Here is a 16,652-nt window from a genome sequence, read left to right on the forward strand (position 1 = left end):
GTCAAGCATACACACCCTCATCTTGCCCTGTTGTTTTCCCCCTGTGTCTCTGCAGGGAAAGATGTGAATAAATTCTCCTTTGGTGGAAATGGGAAGATGATGTTTGGCCAGACTGGAGAGGAGTCATTCTCCCCTGCTCTTGGCACTGGATCTCCCACCTTGCCTACAAACACGTCTGGAGACAAACCCACCTCCTCCACAGCTGCCCTCAGGATAGAGCCACAGCCCCCAAAGACAGTTGGAGGAGAAACTCTGGGCAGTTTCTCTGGACTACGTGTAGGCCCAGGAGAAGAAGCTAAAGATTCGTCCATTAAATCAACTGCTGCCTCATTTGCCTTTGGGGAAACTGGACTTGGTATGGGCAAGGGACCAGCGCAGTTTAGCTTCGGTGCAATTCTTCAAATGGCTGCAGAAGATTCTACCGGAGCAGACTTGTCCAAGGGGGCAGCGTCAGGCAGTTTGTTCAAGCCTCCGGAATCAAACCCCAAGCCGGCCTTCTCTGTTCCCCAGTCTAGCTCAGTTGCCTCAGCTTTACCGATGTCTTTCAGTAGTATTCTTGCAGCTTCTGCAGACTTATCAGAGGAACCAAAACTTCCCCCACAACCTTCAGAACCCACCCCGCCCCCTGAAAAAGAACCTGCTACTGAACCAGCTGTAGATAACACCAGTCTCCCGGTTGTAGCTGAGCCCACAGCAGATGCTGTCACAGCAGAAACCACAGCAGCCACAGTTACAGCACCATCACCTGCACCTCCTTTGGCCACAACTGCACCTACTCCAGATGCTCCCTCCTCCATCACTGCACCAGCTGAAGCAACACCTCCAACACCAGCCAGTGTGGCTCCTGTAATTGAAGCCACCCCAGACAGCACCACCACCACTGCTCCTGTGGCTGCTGCCACCCCTGCTGGGGCACCTGTCTCCCAGGTAGCTCCAGTAGCATTCCAAGTGCCCAGTTCTGACAAACCAGGTTCCATTTTTACCCAGCCTGCCCCTGCAGCGACAGACAGCAGTTCGCTTGGAGTTTCACCAGTTATCAGCACAGTTAGCCCTGCAACAACCCCTAATGTTGTTAACAGTACAACAACTACTGCTGCTAGCACTGTGTTTGGGCAACCCTCTGCACCTCCAGTGTCCTCAGCTCCTTCAGCTCCATCAGCCCCTGCAGCCCCTGCAGCCCCTGCAGCCCCAGTATCAACAGCATTTGGCTCAGCTGGGTTTGGTGCATCATCTGGAACTGGTTTTGGCAAATCTGTATTTGGCCAGGCGAGTGGCTTTGGCCAGCCTACCAGCAACACAGGAACAGCCAGTGGCTTTTCTTTTGGCCAATCAGCATTTGGAGCAAGTTCTAACAGTGCCACTACTGGAGGAGGTCTCTTTGGTGCTTCTACTGCTAGCAATGCCAGTTCCTTCTCCTTTGGCACGAGCGGTGCCAACACAGCCAGCAGCACTGGCTCAGGGCTGTTTGGACAAAGCACAGCACCAGCATTTGGCCAGAGCTCTGGATTTGGACAAGGTTCTGTGTTTGGGAGTAACACCACCACATCCTCATCTACAGGATTCAGCTTTGGACAGCCATCAGGTGAGTGTGGGTCTGCTAAAATACAGTAAGAGTTCAAGGCCTGCGGTTTTATTTCTGCTTTATGTCTGTGGGACACAGGAGTAGTATAGCTATAGAAGCAGGTGATTTGTAAAAAGGGGGAGTCCCAATCAAGTTATTTTTGGCCCTAATCCTTGTGCAAGTGTTGAATATCTGCAAATACAGAGTGCGATCCAATACTTAAATTTACTTAAATGTTAAATAATATATAACTGGCACATTTGCTACAGTTGTAGCCTTCTAAATTTGAAAATTATATTTTCATGAGCTGCTTGATCCAAACACTTGAGGTTCTGTTTCCAAAATATTAGGCTTTAAAGATGATGATGATTTGAATGAAAGTTTAACTGGGAGAATGTGACCCCTCAAATTAATGTGACCTGATCCCCTAGAGGGGAAGATGGATCCCTCTTTTGGACTTGCTAAAATTGCAGAAACAATCAGTCCACTCTCCATTGTACAGTGGTGTCACAGAATGGAGCTATTTCCCTCACTAAAGATCTTTGGCAGTGTTTGAGTACAGGCACCAGCTTACAAAGAGCAAGCATTATGTATCAGACAACTGATATTACCTACCTCTTCCACTGTTTGTCATTTGAAATTGAGGAAGCGTCTGTCAGCTAAAAGAGAAATGCTGCTTCCTGAATGTTTTGTACGCTGCTATTTGCTAATGATAATTAGAGTCGTCTTCACATTCACCCACTTGTACGTGCAGCAAATTCTCGCATGTAGGCTGCAATTCATAATTTCATCTCAACACAGCGTCTTCAGTCCACCAAATACTGGAATCATTTAACAGTGTGTCTATTTATAAATTAGAAAAATGGCTTTGAGGCTCCCAGAGTAATGGGGTGTACAAAGTTCTCAATTTAAAACCTGTCAGCCATAGACATTGTTGTCACTCAAAGTGGTGTTATCTCTTCTAATCAGGATGACACAGCGTTTAAGCTAACAACATCTGGCAACCCCCTGAATTATTATATCATGTCTGTGGAGAGGCGCCCAGCTTTGTCTGTAGCTCCTCCACCAGCCTGAGTGGGTTCGAGATGTGGCAGTGGCTGTGAGATTTGGGGTGGTGTGGCAGTCTGAGTAAGGAGGGTGGCATGAGGGGAGTTGTCCTATTCCCAAACATTCTCTAAATTCCCAACACAGTGTGGGAATGTGTGTGTCTGTGGACAGCTGATGTTGAAGTATCAGCTCAGCAGTTAGATGCAGCTCGTCTGTCACCCATCTACAGATTTTAAGGGGGGGGGGGGGTTCAAATTTCCAGAGTCAGCTCATTCTCTTATATGACACTGTGGGAAGAGAAGGAACTATACAGTGGTCATGAGGAAATGTATGACAGCTACATCTACATCTAGTAGTGCTGTGTTAACAGTGAATGTATCTATCTTGACTGTTATTTCCATCTTACTACAGCGTTTGGCTGCTCCTCTGCCACGTCTGTGTTTGGCCAACAACCCAGCAGTGGGAATCTATTTGGACAGGTATCATCCACTTACATTTTCATGATTGATAGAGCAACCTGTGAATAGTCTTATAGTTGAACAAAAGTTCCATTTCCTCTGGACATATTGTTTAGCTGACATTTCTCTCGCAGCAGCAGCCGTCATCCGGTGGGAGTCTGTTTGGTTCAAGTTCAGCCAATACAGCGGGCTCAGCTGCTGGCGGCGGGTTCTTCAGTGGCCTGGGAGGTAAACCGAGTGAAGATGCCGCTAATAAGAACCCATTTGGCACCACTGCTGCCACAGGAGGGTTTGGGCAACCTGCTCCGACAGGTAAGCAATCTGTAAAATAAAAAGAAAAGAAAGGTTTTTAAGTGTTAAGCAAAAGTACCAGATGCAAAAAACACATTTTTACCATATGTGAAAGACACATTTATCTGCCTACTTCTCCTCTAGGTGCCAACAGTCTGTTTGGGAATAGTGGTGCCAAGACCTTTGGTTTTGGACAGACCTCCTTTGGAGAGCAGAAACCTAGTGGGACCTTCAGCACTGGTGCAGGGACTGTCGCATCCCAGGGATTTGGCTCCTTCTCTTCTCCGACAAAACCAGGTACAGCTTTAACCAAATTGTTTTTTTATTCCAATAGCACAAAGTCCTTACTGTGTCTTCCTGAAGACACACTCATCCACTCACTGAAAGTGATGCTTACTGCTGCTTCGCAGTTTTATCATATGATTCTTACTGCTGATTACTTTCACACCAGACTTGTGTCCATGTGCTGTGAATACTTCCTTTGGGTAGAGATTGATTTTCTTCTTCGAAATCAGCAAATGGCCTAGCAAATGTAAATAGGTGCCGTTATTCGGTAATTATAGAATTACATAATTCCACGCTTACAGTTGAGAACAATTCCATGTTCTCATGATGGGGTTTAATGATTAGTGATGTTCGATATTCTCTGTCCTTTCACATTTTTCGGGGTCTGTCTCAGGGCTTCTGGGTTGGTGATGTGTGAACTTCAGTGAACATGGCATGGCTGGGGTACAAGCCCTGTCACCTATACATAATCGCATTTTTCACAGCAGCCGACACTTGACATTGCGTTCTCCTTTATCATCTGAGCTACAGCAAGTGCCCTTCTCTCCTCCCCCCAGCGGAGCAGAAAGAGAGTGTTAGTCAGGCTGCATTATTACCTGCCTAAATACTGCTGATGCAATGTTGCTTCTCAACTCTGCTAAGTCACAGTGCGATGGGTTAAAGATGTGATGTACTTATTTCAGTATCAAATTTAAACTAATATTTGATACACAAAAAGCTTTAGATTATCTATTTAAACCGCATAATTCATTTTATATGGGTAATTTATGTCTTAAATAATCACCATTCAATAGAGATGCTATGTCATGGTTACAAAAGTGTAGATTTGTGGTTAGAAACAGTACCAATTTTCTGCTATAATTTCCGTTCATCTGGTTTCTGTAACAGTTGAGAGCATGTGAAGCCAGCTGGATATAAGCATAATTTGACGCTGTGTCGTTGTTATGCTGTGCTTTGTGGACAAGGGTTACTGTTGTTGGATAAAGAACGTCCACGAGTTTAAGTGTCAGTTCATGCATGTCGCCAATTTGTGTTATAGTCTCACTGCTTTACTTTACTTAGAAGAGGACTGACATGCCAGTTTATATAGGTGTCAGTCATTACAGCTGATTCTGTCCTCAGTAAAAATGTAAGAATGGAAAAGGACCATATCTTTCACATGGTCTAAATAGCCTACTATGCTCCTGTGCACCTAGGACTATTTGGCAGATTAACAAGTTAAAGTGGATCAAGTGCAAATGAAATTAGGTGTGGAGCAAAATTTAAGTATGACGAATTAACTTGATTCATCCACAAATAGATTTCTTGGTTTTCAGGATATAAACTGAGCCTCTTTCTTTAAGTTTTTTTGCAGTTCTTGGTAATAAGTAGTAGCATCAGAGCTATCCCTGAGCTCCACTGGGATATCAGTACCACTCAGCACACTAATGCCGTATCACTGGCCCACGTACAGGGAGTGTAATCTTGTTACATTAGCTCAATCAATTATTTACTGGGGCATGCTGGTGGCCAGGCTGTAATTTCAGTACACCCTTTCTACCCCTGCCACCACTGCCTCTGAGGCTTGAGTCGGACTGAAGTGTCCATCCAGTCATTAAGCTGTCACATTGTGTTGTTCCAAAACAATCGGGCACTGTACACAACAAGGCAAATATATACCATGATCAGGTATTTTACCTTTGAGAAACAATAGAGACAATATTCACTTTTATTGGAAATTTGACTTTACAGACCACATGTAGAATGTATGTTTAGTCATATTTACAGAGTCAAAGCAGAACTTTTTGCCTCCTGTGAGAAGAAAAATGCCCTCCAAATAGTACAGCTATGTGGAAGGTATTTTTCTATCTATCCTTTATTTCCCTTTGTAGAAGCTGTGCTGTTACTCCCTGTACATGTTCTGCTACTTTCTGTTACAGAACCTTGTTTAAGCTCTATTTTTCCCTCTACAGGTGGTTTTGGCAGTGCCCCAGTGTTTGGGAGTCCCCCTTCCTTTGGTAGTGCCCCAGCATTTGGCACTGGAGCATCTTTTGGCTCAAATGCTTCCTTCAGCAACAACATGGGTTCCTCAGGTGGTAAAGTGTTTGGAGAGGGAACCGCGGCTTCCAACATGGGAGGATTTGGGTAAGAAACTTAGCTTATAGTTTTTTTTAGAATATAGGACCCTATTCTTCAAGTTTAAAGTTCTTGTCAATATTGAACGAGAGCCGTCAGCCATGAAATGGGCTGCAATGTAATCTCTCTGGCATTTGCCACTAAAAGTGTTTGTTTTTGCCAGTGACAGCTCAGATTGTTATAATAGATGTCTGAAAACATTATGGAAAGGATTCCTACAGAGATGGACCTTTGAAGACCAGAAGCAGCTGCTATATCACTCTCGGCAAAGCCACCAGACTCCATTTACAGAAACAGTAATTTTATCATCGTAAAACACACTTCCTTCAAACTTGACAGAAACAAAATAAAACTCACCAAAACCTTATTGGTTCGTCTGTCCACTGCTCCAACAGTCACCTCCAACTCTGGTTTGGTTCAAATAAACTCTTAATTCACTGAATCGGGGAGAGGAGCGAGAGAGAAGGCGGACATCAGAGAAGCAGCAGGGGAAACGGCAGAATATTTTCACATCTAACTTGGGAATTATTTTCACCAGAATAACGACTGTAAAGATTTAAATGTGTCAGTCTGAAACAGATTATTTATTTCTAGAGAGCAGAAACTTGGTTTTGTGACTCCTGACCATCATGCAGTGCTTTCAGTGCAGCTATCCCACAATCAGATATTAATTTCCACAATTGAACATCTGGATTTTTTATACAGTTTGAATATAAATTCAGATTTAGCATATTCATTGACAGCCTTTGAACCCTGCTGTTTGTCACATCGTTGCAGTGACTGCATATTTGAGAATGTCAGTGTCACCGGGCTTTTTGTGTAATACAGAAGCAGGAGAGGAGCAGCAGGATTTTACCTGCAGCAGTTTGTTTTTGATGGGGGGGGGGGCTCAGAACATCTGTGATCTCTCGCCATCACACAATCATAACACATAAAGCCAGCGAAGGGCAGCATTCGGTGCATTGTTAAACAGTCAGTGTTACAGCGAAGATGTGATGAAATAAACCAAATGGAGCAAGTTTTGGAAGCCCCGTTGAAACATGGCACATTTACCAAGGGAGGCTGCTTTCACACTGTTGAATCTGCTGTTGTAGTGCACACATTTTTTTTCTTACTCCAACAGGTTAAGACTGGAGGTTTGAATTAAGAAAAATCTTGACTCAGGTCACTTTACAAAATGGGGAATTCTTTATAGCCCCCAGCACGTCAACCTTATTTCAAATGAAATTTAATTGTAAGACACAGGAAAAGGGATTATTTGACCTTGTCCTTCTTTCCATCATTTCCACTTTAATGATTTCTCCACCTCCTTTAACAACCATGTGTGTCCACAGTGTGCATGGCTACAAGACCAAAACTATGGAGCCTGTGCAGGACTAGATTATTTGCCTCAGATAATCTCTGCTGCCTCCAGATTAAACTGGCTTGCTCTATCCCCCCCTCTCTCTTGCTCTGTTTTGCTTATTCTCCTTTTTCTCTCCCTTGGGGGTCAGTGGGCGTGGGTCCTGTAGAAGGGATTACCGCTTAAACCCCCATCGCTCAATCCTCACAAACACCATCTGACACTTATTTCCTTGCTAGCATATTTATGTGAAATATTTACACTATAGTCATTTCTCTTATCTCATTTTTCCTCCCTTTGTGTAGATAAATTGCTGTTGTTGTTTAAAGCAAGGATGTAAATGGCATCCAGCCCCTCCGGCTTAGTCTTTTCATTTTGTCTCATCAGCCCTGCTCACTGCCAGATATTTATTTTAATTTAGTCGTTGTAGTAGTCTTTTTGTAACTGTGTTCCACATCAATTTGTCTGTGTCTGCTTTCGTTTTCAGGTTTGCCTCACCACCCAGTGGCCCCTCCTTTGGCGCTCTAGCCAATCAGAACCCTCCGTCATTTGGGGGCTTGGCCCAGCAGAGCTCTGGGTTTGGAAGTCAGCCCAGCAGCTTCTCAGGCTTTGGACAACAGCCACAGGCAGGAGGTGAGACTACTACTGTAGTTTCCCTTTTTCTTCTTCTTCCTCCTGTTTTCTTCCTTACCAGCACTAAGTTGACTATTGCATGCAGAAGGGTCAGTGGTGTTTGTGCAGTCGGTATTCTTCCAACATCAATATGGTTGTTAAGCAATGACAACATCTATATATTTCTTTATCTTATTTCTGTGCACAGTTTTGTGGTTGGTGGTCTTAGGAGGCTTTGAAATAGTGATGAAATAAATTGTACAACAGAGTTTGTTTTTCAGCAAAGTGAATATTCAAAAAAGCAAATTACTGTCTTGCAGCATAAATAGCTTCTTACAACCAAACATTTCCTCGTTTCGGTGGACTAGATTTTGTACCAGACGACTGTTTAGAAAAGATGTCCTTTCACCGTTTTGGAAACAAGTTGTCAAATAGAGCAAACCAGTGAGCACATGTTCTTTATTCAAATCCATTTTTTTGGGTCGAAATAATTGTTACCCAAGTTAACTTACAGCTGTGGTGTTGCCGTAGTAGTGGTAATGGGATGATGTTATTATATTATTATTTTATTATTAAAAATGTCTTAATAAAAGAACAATAAAGTAATGACAGATAAAGGCCTATGTATTTCAAAAAGGAAAATACATTTTTAAAAAAGGTGGAAAACAACCTTTGTGGTCATTTACGTGTACATTACAGATTTTACAAGGTGCACCATGAAGACCCTGTGTCTGTGCATTACTATTTTACTATTTTGGTACAAACATTTAGAGAGTCTGCTGAGTTTGACTCATCAACGGAAAATCTACCCGCATTTGGCGCTTGATTTGTGTTCATTTTGGACCCACTGGTGCACATACATGAAAGAATTTCTGTTATTCGTGTTTATATCGCAATGACAATGGAAATGCATTTCATCGATCAGCATTAGTACTGATCAAAGCATACATTTAGCGAACATCAAGATTAGACAGCTTCAAGTGTCACGCTGTGGGACTTCCATTGGATGCAAAAATGTCCCACCATCACGTGTCACTGCAGAGATGATGCAGGCTTCTTTGAGTTAGCATATTTGACCCAAATTTGTCAGCACATCAGAGTTCCCTTGTCATCTTCTTCCCACTTATTTCTGTGTATTTATTGTGTCTTTTTTCTCTCTTTTGTCTCCTTAATTGGCTTTTCTGCAGCCTTTGTTATTCATATACATACTGTACATCAGACCGTACCATTCCCCCTTTCATCCCTTCATCTTTGTAAACCTTCTCTGCCTGTATCTTTCAAAGCTTTGCTTGTGTCAGGTCATGTTACATACACAGCACACAGATCTGTCATAGATAACCCATGCTGTGAAAGGAGAACTGCTTTAGGAGTTTTCATCTTTGGCACACTGACAGTTATAATGTTTTATCACTACAATCACCCAATTGATCCCTTTTTTCTCCTTTCTTTTGTAGGATTCTCTGGAAACACCTTCGGGTCTACAAACCAGTAAGTGTGGTCAACACTGTGTATGTGTGCGTGCGTGCGTGTGTGTGTGTGTGTCAACTAATGAGCAGACAGACCCACATTTCTCCCTGGTAGCAGTGTGTTGTGCCTGTGGTGCTTGAACTCTGCTGAAGCTCACATCTTTCCTCCACATCACGGTTCCCCATAGAACCTTTTCAGAACACCACCTCCATTATTTCCTCTTCTTTGTCTTTCCTCTTTACCCATTTACAGTCAGACTGAGCTCTGTTGCTATTGCAGTGCACTGAAATACAGGAATTATCTGCTGTTTTTTTTTCCTGCCCTTCCAACCTTGGATAAAAAAAACACAAAAATAAATGAATATTACATTAAATCACGTTTAAAAAGGTGATATAATGCAAGATACAGTAAATAAGATTGTACAAGGCTGCACATACTACATTATTTTGATCCCCTGTGGAAAGTGGCTGTCCCTGAAATGGATGATGCATGATTAAATGCTCTAGTAGCACTTTCTTACTAATTGCCCTGTTGCAATTAGATTTTCATTGCCATCCTGCTCTCTGTCTTTTTTAAAAAAAAAATTTTGGACTCTCACTCCCACCGTCTACCTCTCCCTCTCTTGCTGCTTCTGCCTGCGTATGCTGCTGTGTGTCACATGGCAGCCAGTGTTCCCCGGGGTGTGTTCCAGTGGAATGCACTCTGAAGTGTGCAGGAGTGTGTGGAGACGAGGCTTAGCCTACCGGACACATTCACATGCTGTTAATAATCCTCCTCTCTCATTCTGTTTTCAGTTCTTCCTCCTATAGTACATGCAGCTTTCTGCTCATTGTCTTCCTCTTTCTAACTTGTACACGTTTCATGGATTGCCACAACAGTAAAATAGCGGACACTTGTTTTCTTGCAAATATGCAAAACGAACCTCTATCATTTTTGACTGAAACTAAAATTTAACAAAAAAGCTTTTTTGTGCCATAATTTAACAATCCACAACAATCGAAACATCAAAATTAGATGAGAGATAAACAAGGACCCACTGTGGTCAGCGTACTGAATCCTTAATCTTTGTGGAACTCTCACATGCTCTCTGTGTGAAAAATCAACTTCATTCAAAAAGCAATTTCATTTATGGTGATATTACACAAATTACACAAGACATGAGGAAAACTAAGTATTTTGATTGTGTGCGTTTATTTTTCACAGGCACACAGTTCTACTGCTTGTTTCTTTATCTTCAACTTAAAATTCCTAATTTCCTCTTATTGTCCTCTTAAAAAAATACAATATGAAATATCCTAATAACAGCACCATTAGATCAAATGGAAACATGTACGGTCTTGTGGTAATAATCCTACTACTAGTGCCGTTTAAAACTCTTTCAATAATCTCCCCTTTCTGCTTTGTCTGTCATTTCTTCTTCCAGATCAAGGCCTCAAACATTTGCCAGTTGGAGAAGCTAGTTTTATTAAACCTCCATGAGCTAGACGTCACTACTTTCTGCAATCAAGCTCTTTGTGCCACACAGTGGGCCGAGGGAAAGGGGGAAGCTTGCTCTTGGGTTAAAGCGGTAAATAAAGTGAATTAGAGGATACATTTCCCTGCATTTTCTTTGTAGAAAACTTTTGTGTATTTTAAGAAAAGCTTAAGGAAAGTTTTCAAGCAGCTTGCAGCGTGCAATTCATTCTCTACATATATGTATATTCATTTGAGAGGCTTATGCTGTAGGAGAACACAGGAGAATCAAGTGTTAACATGCATACAAGCAGAAGATGGGTAGTTCCAGGTCGCTGGAAAAACACATTTGTTACAACGTTTATGGAAATCATAGAAAACTAAAAATGATCTTTTTGTAATCTGGTCCATGATCTTCATAAGAAAATATAGTACATTGTTGCACGTTGATGCAGTTAACAGACTTATCACAGTTTTCTTTTGTCATAACATTCATACTCCAGTGTGACTTTTGACTTTTTGTTTCTGTAGTTTTAAATGTGCAAATGCACAAAAACCTTTACATTTACTTCAAAACATTTCAGTCTTTCATTGAATGATGTGAAATGGTCTTCTCAGCTCGGCTATATGATTACTGCAGTACAGTCCTACAGTCGAACATGTACACCCATTTAGAATGTACCCAAATTAAACAAACCCAACATTTTCAACTGTCATAAAAATGATTGTGGTTTGATGTGAGAATAAAAAGGTCTATTTTCTTTTTTCAAATGATCTTTGCAGTACGCTCCCGCTTGATGTATATTTTTACATGAAAAAGTGGAAATGAATGAATGAAATGTCTCCAACAAATCATTTGCCTTCTCATAATTGTGTTTTTTATTCAGTCATGTTAAAGGCTTATTGATTCCTTCCGGCGACACTGAAACTGCGAACAAAAGACGAAACATTACCACCTGATAATAATGTGGTATAAAGCCCTTAGCATGCTGCCTGGAGTACTGACCTTATCTTTCAAAGTGGGAAGACGTTACTTTGAGTTTATACCATTTTATTTAATTTAGTGCACATCAAAACTTGTCCTAAAACACCCTGACGTACATTACAGCACTTCACATCAAAGCAGAGCAAAGCTATGCTTAGTGTTCCCTTAACATGGAGTAAAATGAAATCTGAATATTAGCCATACAAAATTAAACAGTTTAATTCAAGGTGGCATGAAGAATGGCGTTGCAGCAAGCCCGAGGCCATGTTTAGATGGTTCACTAATTAATGCTAAATCCTTCTTGATATGCAGCTCATTCCTCCTGCTTGAGCAAAGAATTCATTGAGTCAGAGCTAAATTGGGCTGTGGGAGAATGCTGATGGGGATCTATGGCTTGTGGCACCATCTACAGAATTACTTTCCCAGCTTATGGCTGCGTGTGGGGCATGTCACTGTCACTCTGTCCACCCTTATCTCCACCCGCCTCTCGGACGGCAGAGGTCCTGGTCGCTCTGAAGTGGCACGGGAATGTCAGGGTCGCAACATGTGACCTGAACCACCCACCTGCTGAAATGGTCAAATCCACATTCCCCAAATAGTCTTTAATAGATACAAATGGTCGGCTGGAGCCAATGGCCATAAATCAACTATAAGGGTGTATTTTTTTGTTTTAATTAGGCATTTTTGATGCGTATATTAGTCTGAAGAGACAGTACTATATACGTGATCGGCACCAGATCTATTTGATGTCTCACTCTCAGGTAAAGAATTGGACACAATGGCAGATTACTGAGGCACACGGGCAGTTACGGAGCCCAAAGTCTGTAATGCTTTCAGCTAAAGCGGATGAGCTTATGAGATTTTCAGCACCCACTCCACAACTGGCCTCCATGAAAGCATTAAAGGTTGGAGCGGTGTTGTTTTCCCTCTTCCTTTTGATATAACAGAAATTCTCAATAGTGACAGTACTGATTTCTTACGTCTTGTCTCGCCGTTGCTGGTGATGGAAAGTGCAGGAAAGTCTCACAAACACTCGGGAAGATGGCAGCTGTCTTCATGGAATCCGGATAAAAATAGCTAAACCGCCCCTCCCCAGCCCCCAACCTTATTCTGCTTTTCCCCCACCCCCCACGTGAATGATGATTAGCAGCTCTTGAGCACATCCTCCCTTGCTTTGCTGTCATATTGGTCTACTCTACATGTGCCGCTGCGCTTCGCAGCGTGAGCATCTTTTATGTCTTCGGGCATTTTTATGACCTGTGTGCTGCTGATTCTGGTCACTCAGTTGTCTGCCCTGCTGTACATCATGTACCAGCCGGGCCGCACTGCTGTGTGAGGTGAGTGTTATCCAGCGTTGGTGAGCAGTGGCTCCTCTGAAAGTGCATGCTACAATTTTCCCTAATGGGTAATTTTGTCTGGACAGATAATCCAAATCCAATAATCCATGAACAGACAAGGGAGACCTCGCCCCCTGTTCCTCTTCTCTCTGCACACTGTGCTGACTGGGTGGTGCACTGCAGATCACTTTTTCTAAGGCCTTCTCCTATCTGCTACCTGTGGCCACATTGCTATGAAGAGTTTGAATGCTTTGGGTTATGCCTAAATACCTGCAACACTGATGAAATCCCCATCGGTGCTTTGTTTTAATTAAACCCTAAGATGGTGACACCCTCGTAAACATAACAATTTAGCATCAGCATGGTAGCTCTAGCATTATGAGCATGCTTGCATTAGCATTTAGCCCAAAACACCTCTGTGTCAACGTACCACCATGCAGATCCGCTAGCATGATTGAAGACTCCTGATCTTGTTTAACATCTTTTTCTGTGGACAGTTTGACAAGAATTCCATAAATCTGCACAGCCGAATAGTTCATTTGATGTATCCATCACCAAGTTTGGCTTTGGCATGTGAGATATTTTACCCTAAATATAAGTAGTAGTCAATAGAAGTGGTGAAAATCCAAAGCAAGTGACAGCATTTGTCTTATACTTATTGCCACAATCTTCCATCATCATATTTAATATTTCATTCAAATGCTATCCTAGTTAATTGTGTGCCACCCATCACTTCCAGCTATGAACAGAATGTAAGGACATGTCCAGTTTGTATGCTGGTATTCCTGCTTAAATGCTAAGCACAGCTTTGAGTACTGTAGCATTGCAGGGACACGAACATAATGCGTGATAAATAACATCGGAGCCACGATACCAGCAAGTCCATCCCGACCTGCCAACCTTTAATTACCCACCTGCCTCAGTTCCTCCTCTTTCACTCTCTTCCCCCTCTCTGTCTTTAACAGACTCGCAGGGATTATGCAGTTCAGTGTCATCACTTATCCCGATACTTCAAAGGAGCTTTTATGCGCGAAGTTTTTAATTTCAAACTGAGGTTAGTCTTCCACATGTGCACAAAGTGCTCTGCTTCTGCAGAAGAAGCCGACGCTCCCTCTCCGTTAACATGTGGCACAACATAAACAGGTGCCTGTAATTTCAACACGTACTTTACATGTGAATGGATTACAGAGTGGGCTTAAAGTCTTATCTAATAGACTTGATCGTGGATGTCAGGCATTATCACAGATGTCAGGGAGAAGGCTTTGAGCATCACCAGAGCTGCACAGAGTTGCTAAACACTCTCTGTTTCTGAAAACCTACGAAGGCAACAACTACTCTTTCTGTTGTCCCCATAACATGGATTTAATGCTGTTAATCCCAATTCCTTATTTTCACTCCCATTATTCAAATTTAAACATTATGGAACCTCTAAAATGAGACTGTAAACACAAGAAGAAGAAAAACAGGATGTGGAAGTGCATGGGTTGCCATATCTCAAGTATCTGCTAATGTTACCATCGATCCGTCCATGATAACTGGATATATATGATACCTGATAGATATACTGTACATATAGAGGCAGACACAGGAAGCTTTATCCTAATAGATAAATGATTTGGCACATATCAACACACCTACATTTCTATGTTTCCTTGTTTCTGACAGTATTCACCTTGCAGCTCCGCTCTGTCACCACCTTTATCGCAGGTAGCTTCAACAAGCTGCCTGCACCACCGATGTGAGAAGTCCTCCTTCGTTTGCGCTGAAGTGCACTTGAGGTCAGCCCCTTGCTTTGGCCACAAAAGCTGTTTTTCTTTTTTCAGTGTAAAGAGCTGAGCCACAGCCAGCTTCCCAGCATCACACCTAAATTTCCCACTCAGGTGAGCATTCCCTGTTTCTATAGCGCTGTTTGAGCTAAAGCTTCATGCGCGTTTGATCAGCTTTGTCAGAAAAGAACCCAGCTAACAGTAACCTGTTAGCTCATCCAATCTCCTTCAGGTAAAGTTTGATTGCAGTGGTTTTCATACCATGAAATCAGTTTGGTAGACGAAAACTGATTTATTTAATAAATGTCACTTTGAGAGTGTTTCAGTTTGACAACATTTTGAGTTCATTTTCTTATTTTTTCTTATTTGCTGAATCCTGGACTTTCCCCTCTTCACTCAGCAAGCATCTTGCATTTGAATGCATGTTAAACACTGCTGGTGTCAGCAGAATTGTTGTACAGCCCAAATGTGTGGTACATAAATTAACTAAATCCATATCCGCCCCTAAAATTTTTCCTTTTTTTGTCCTGTTTTTTGATCATCAGTGAGACACAGTGGAGCAAATGATTCAGCAGAAATAGGAGGAGCTTTTATCTTTTTTAGTCAGTCGCATGGCAACATACATGTTAACCCAAGAGACTGCTTGTCATGTGCTACATGTGCATCTAGGAAATAAGTGGTACTGTGTGTGTAACATGTCAGCGTCTGCATGCTTTCATCTTTACAGTATATTCATTTAAAACAGACATGTGGCCACACCACCAGTCACCAGTTGCTATCTTTCTGACTGGTCAAAGAGGATAAGCATAGGAATCATGGGCCATGTGCTCGCTAAGCTTTTACATTAATTACGATGATGTCAGACTCTGCTAGCCAGCATAATACACCGATCCAATCCGTTATTGTTTCTTAGCTTTAGCTCAATTAGCGAATGGTAGAAAATGATTCACAGTGTGTGTATTTTCTGGTTTTGTCGGATGGTAAAATATAACAGCGAAAATCCATCTGACTTTATTTGGATAGCACCTTTCATACATAGCTGTGTAACACAAAGTGTTTTCATAATAAAAACACACACAAAAACGTTCCCACTGTGACCCCCAACACATCCAGACATGTGCCTGGTGTATAAAGTAAAACTAATTGATTTATTAAATTTTAATAAAGCCAGTATTTGCAACTTTTAAATGGTTTATTTAAAAAAAAGTGCTTGAAATAGGGACCAAGAATTCTTTTAATGAGGAAACTTGACTGGAATTCAGTGGGGTTTTTTTTTTTTTTTTTGTTGGAGGACAGCCCAGCTTGTTGTTGACATATGGGGGTGCTACACATGGCGCAGCGGCGTGGAATGACGAGACATGACAGTTCACACCTATGAATTCTGTTGAAGCAAAATGGCATCGAAGAATGTTTCACACTTTGTTCTTACTGCCACAAATCATTGTGAAACGTTTGGATGTTTTTGGCAGTTGTCAACACTCAGAAAACCAAATGGGAGCTTGAAAAGGGAGGGGGCGTTGTCACATACAGGTATATAACATACATCACCCCCTATCAGCACAGCGGTGTGAAGAATTATCAATGCAGCCTCAGTAAAATGACTCTCTAATGGGATCACTTGAAATTATTTAAAAAGTGTTGCTCGGTCTATTTTTTTTTAACCTATTTTAGACCTGCGGTCATCTCACTGGATTTTCCCGACCTTTTTTCAGCTCCTGTAAGTTGTACAGCTGTGGAGTGAGAGAAATTTAAGTAACTATCAAATGAAAGGGGACTCAGTCTTATGTTTAATTCATGTGAGTGAAGGTATTAATATTCACAGAAATGAATTCTGGACACGGCAGGTGCAGGTCAGATGACGCGTTCGGCTCGACTTCAGCTCGTGATTGTGTAAAAGATCGAGATGCTTTCCCTGAGGAGCTGCCTCTGATGTC

The 16,652-nt window shown here is 42.0% G+C and overlaps 1 protein-coding gene across 2 annotated transcripts in view; it reads left to right on the forward strand.

The window, feature by feature from the left end:
- nup214 (nucleoporin 214) overlaps nucleotides 1-11,404 on the forward strand; it is a 31,322-nt gene extending 19,918 nt beyond the window's left edge. Inside the window, exons 29-36 of one of the 2 annotated variants that reach the window (XM_041960620.1) lie at nucleotides 56-1,582; nucleotides 3,020-3,087; nucleotides 3,201-3,378; nucleotides 3,502-3,654; nucleotides 5,595-5,766; nucleotides 7,587-7,732; nucleotides 9,166-9,199; nucleotides 10,602-11,404. In XM_041960620.1, coding sequence (XP_041816554.1) covers nucleotides 56-1,582; nucleotides 3,020-3,087; nucleotides 3,201-3,378; nucleotides 3,502-3,654; nucleotides 5,595-5,766; nucleotides 7,587-7,732; nucleotides 9,166-9,199; nucleotides 10,602-10,638 — 2,315 coding nt within the window. In that variant the 3' untranslated portion in view covers nucleotides 10,639-11,404. The remainder of the gene's footprint in view (nucleotides 1-55; nucleotides 1,583-3,019; nucleotides 3,088-3,200; nucleotides 3,379-3,501; nucleotides 3,655-5,594; nucleotides 5,767-7,586; nucleotides 7,733-9,165; nucleotides 9,200-10,601) is intronic. The other variant, XM_041960621.1, reaches the window with a different exon arrangement.
- The last annotated feature ends 5,248 nt before the right edge of the window (nucleotides 11,405-16,652 follow it).

Source organism: Chelmon rostratus, chromosome 19 (assembly GCF_017976325.1).
Source record: "Chelmon rostratus isolate fCheRos1 chromosome 19, fCheRos1.pri, whole genome shotgun sequence".
Classification (NCBI taxonomy): domain Eukaryota; kingdom Metazoa; phylum Chordata; class Actinopteri; order Chaetodontiformes; family Chaetodontidae; genus Chelmon; species Chelmon rostratus.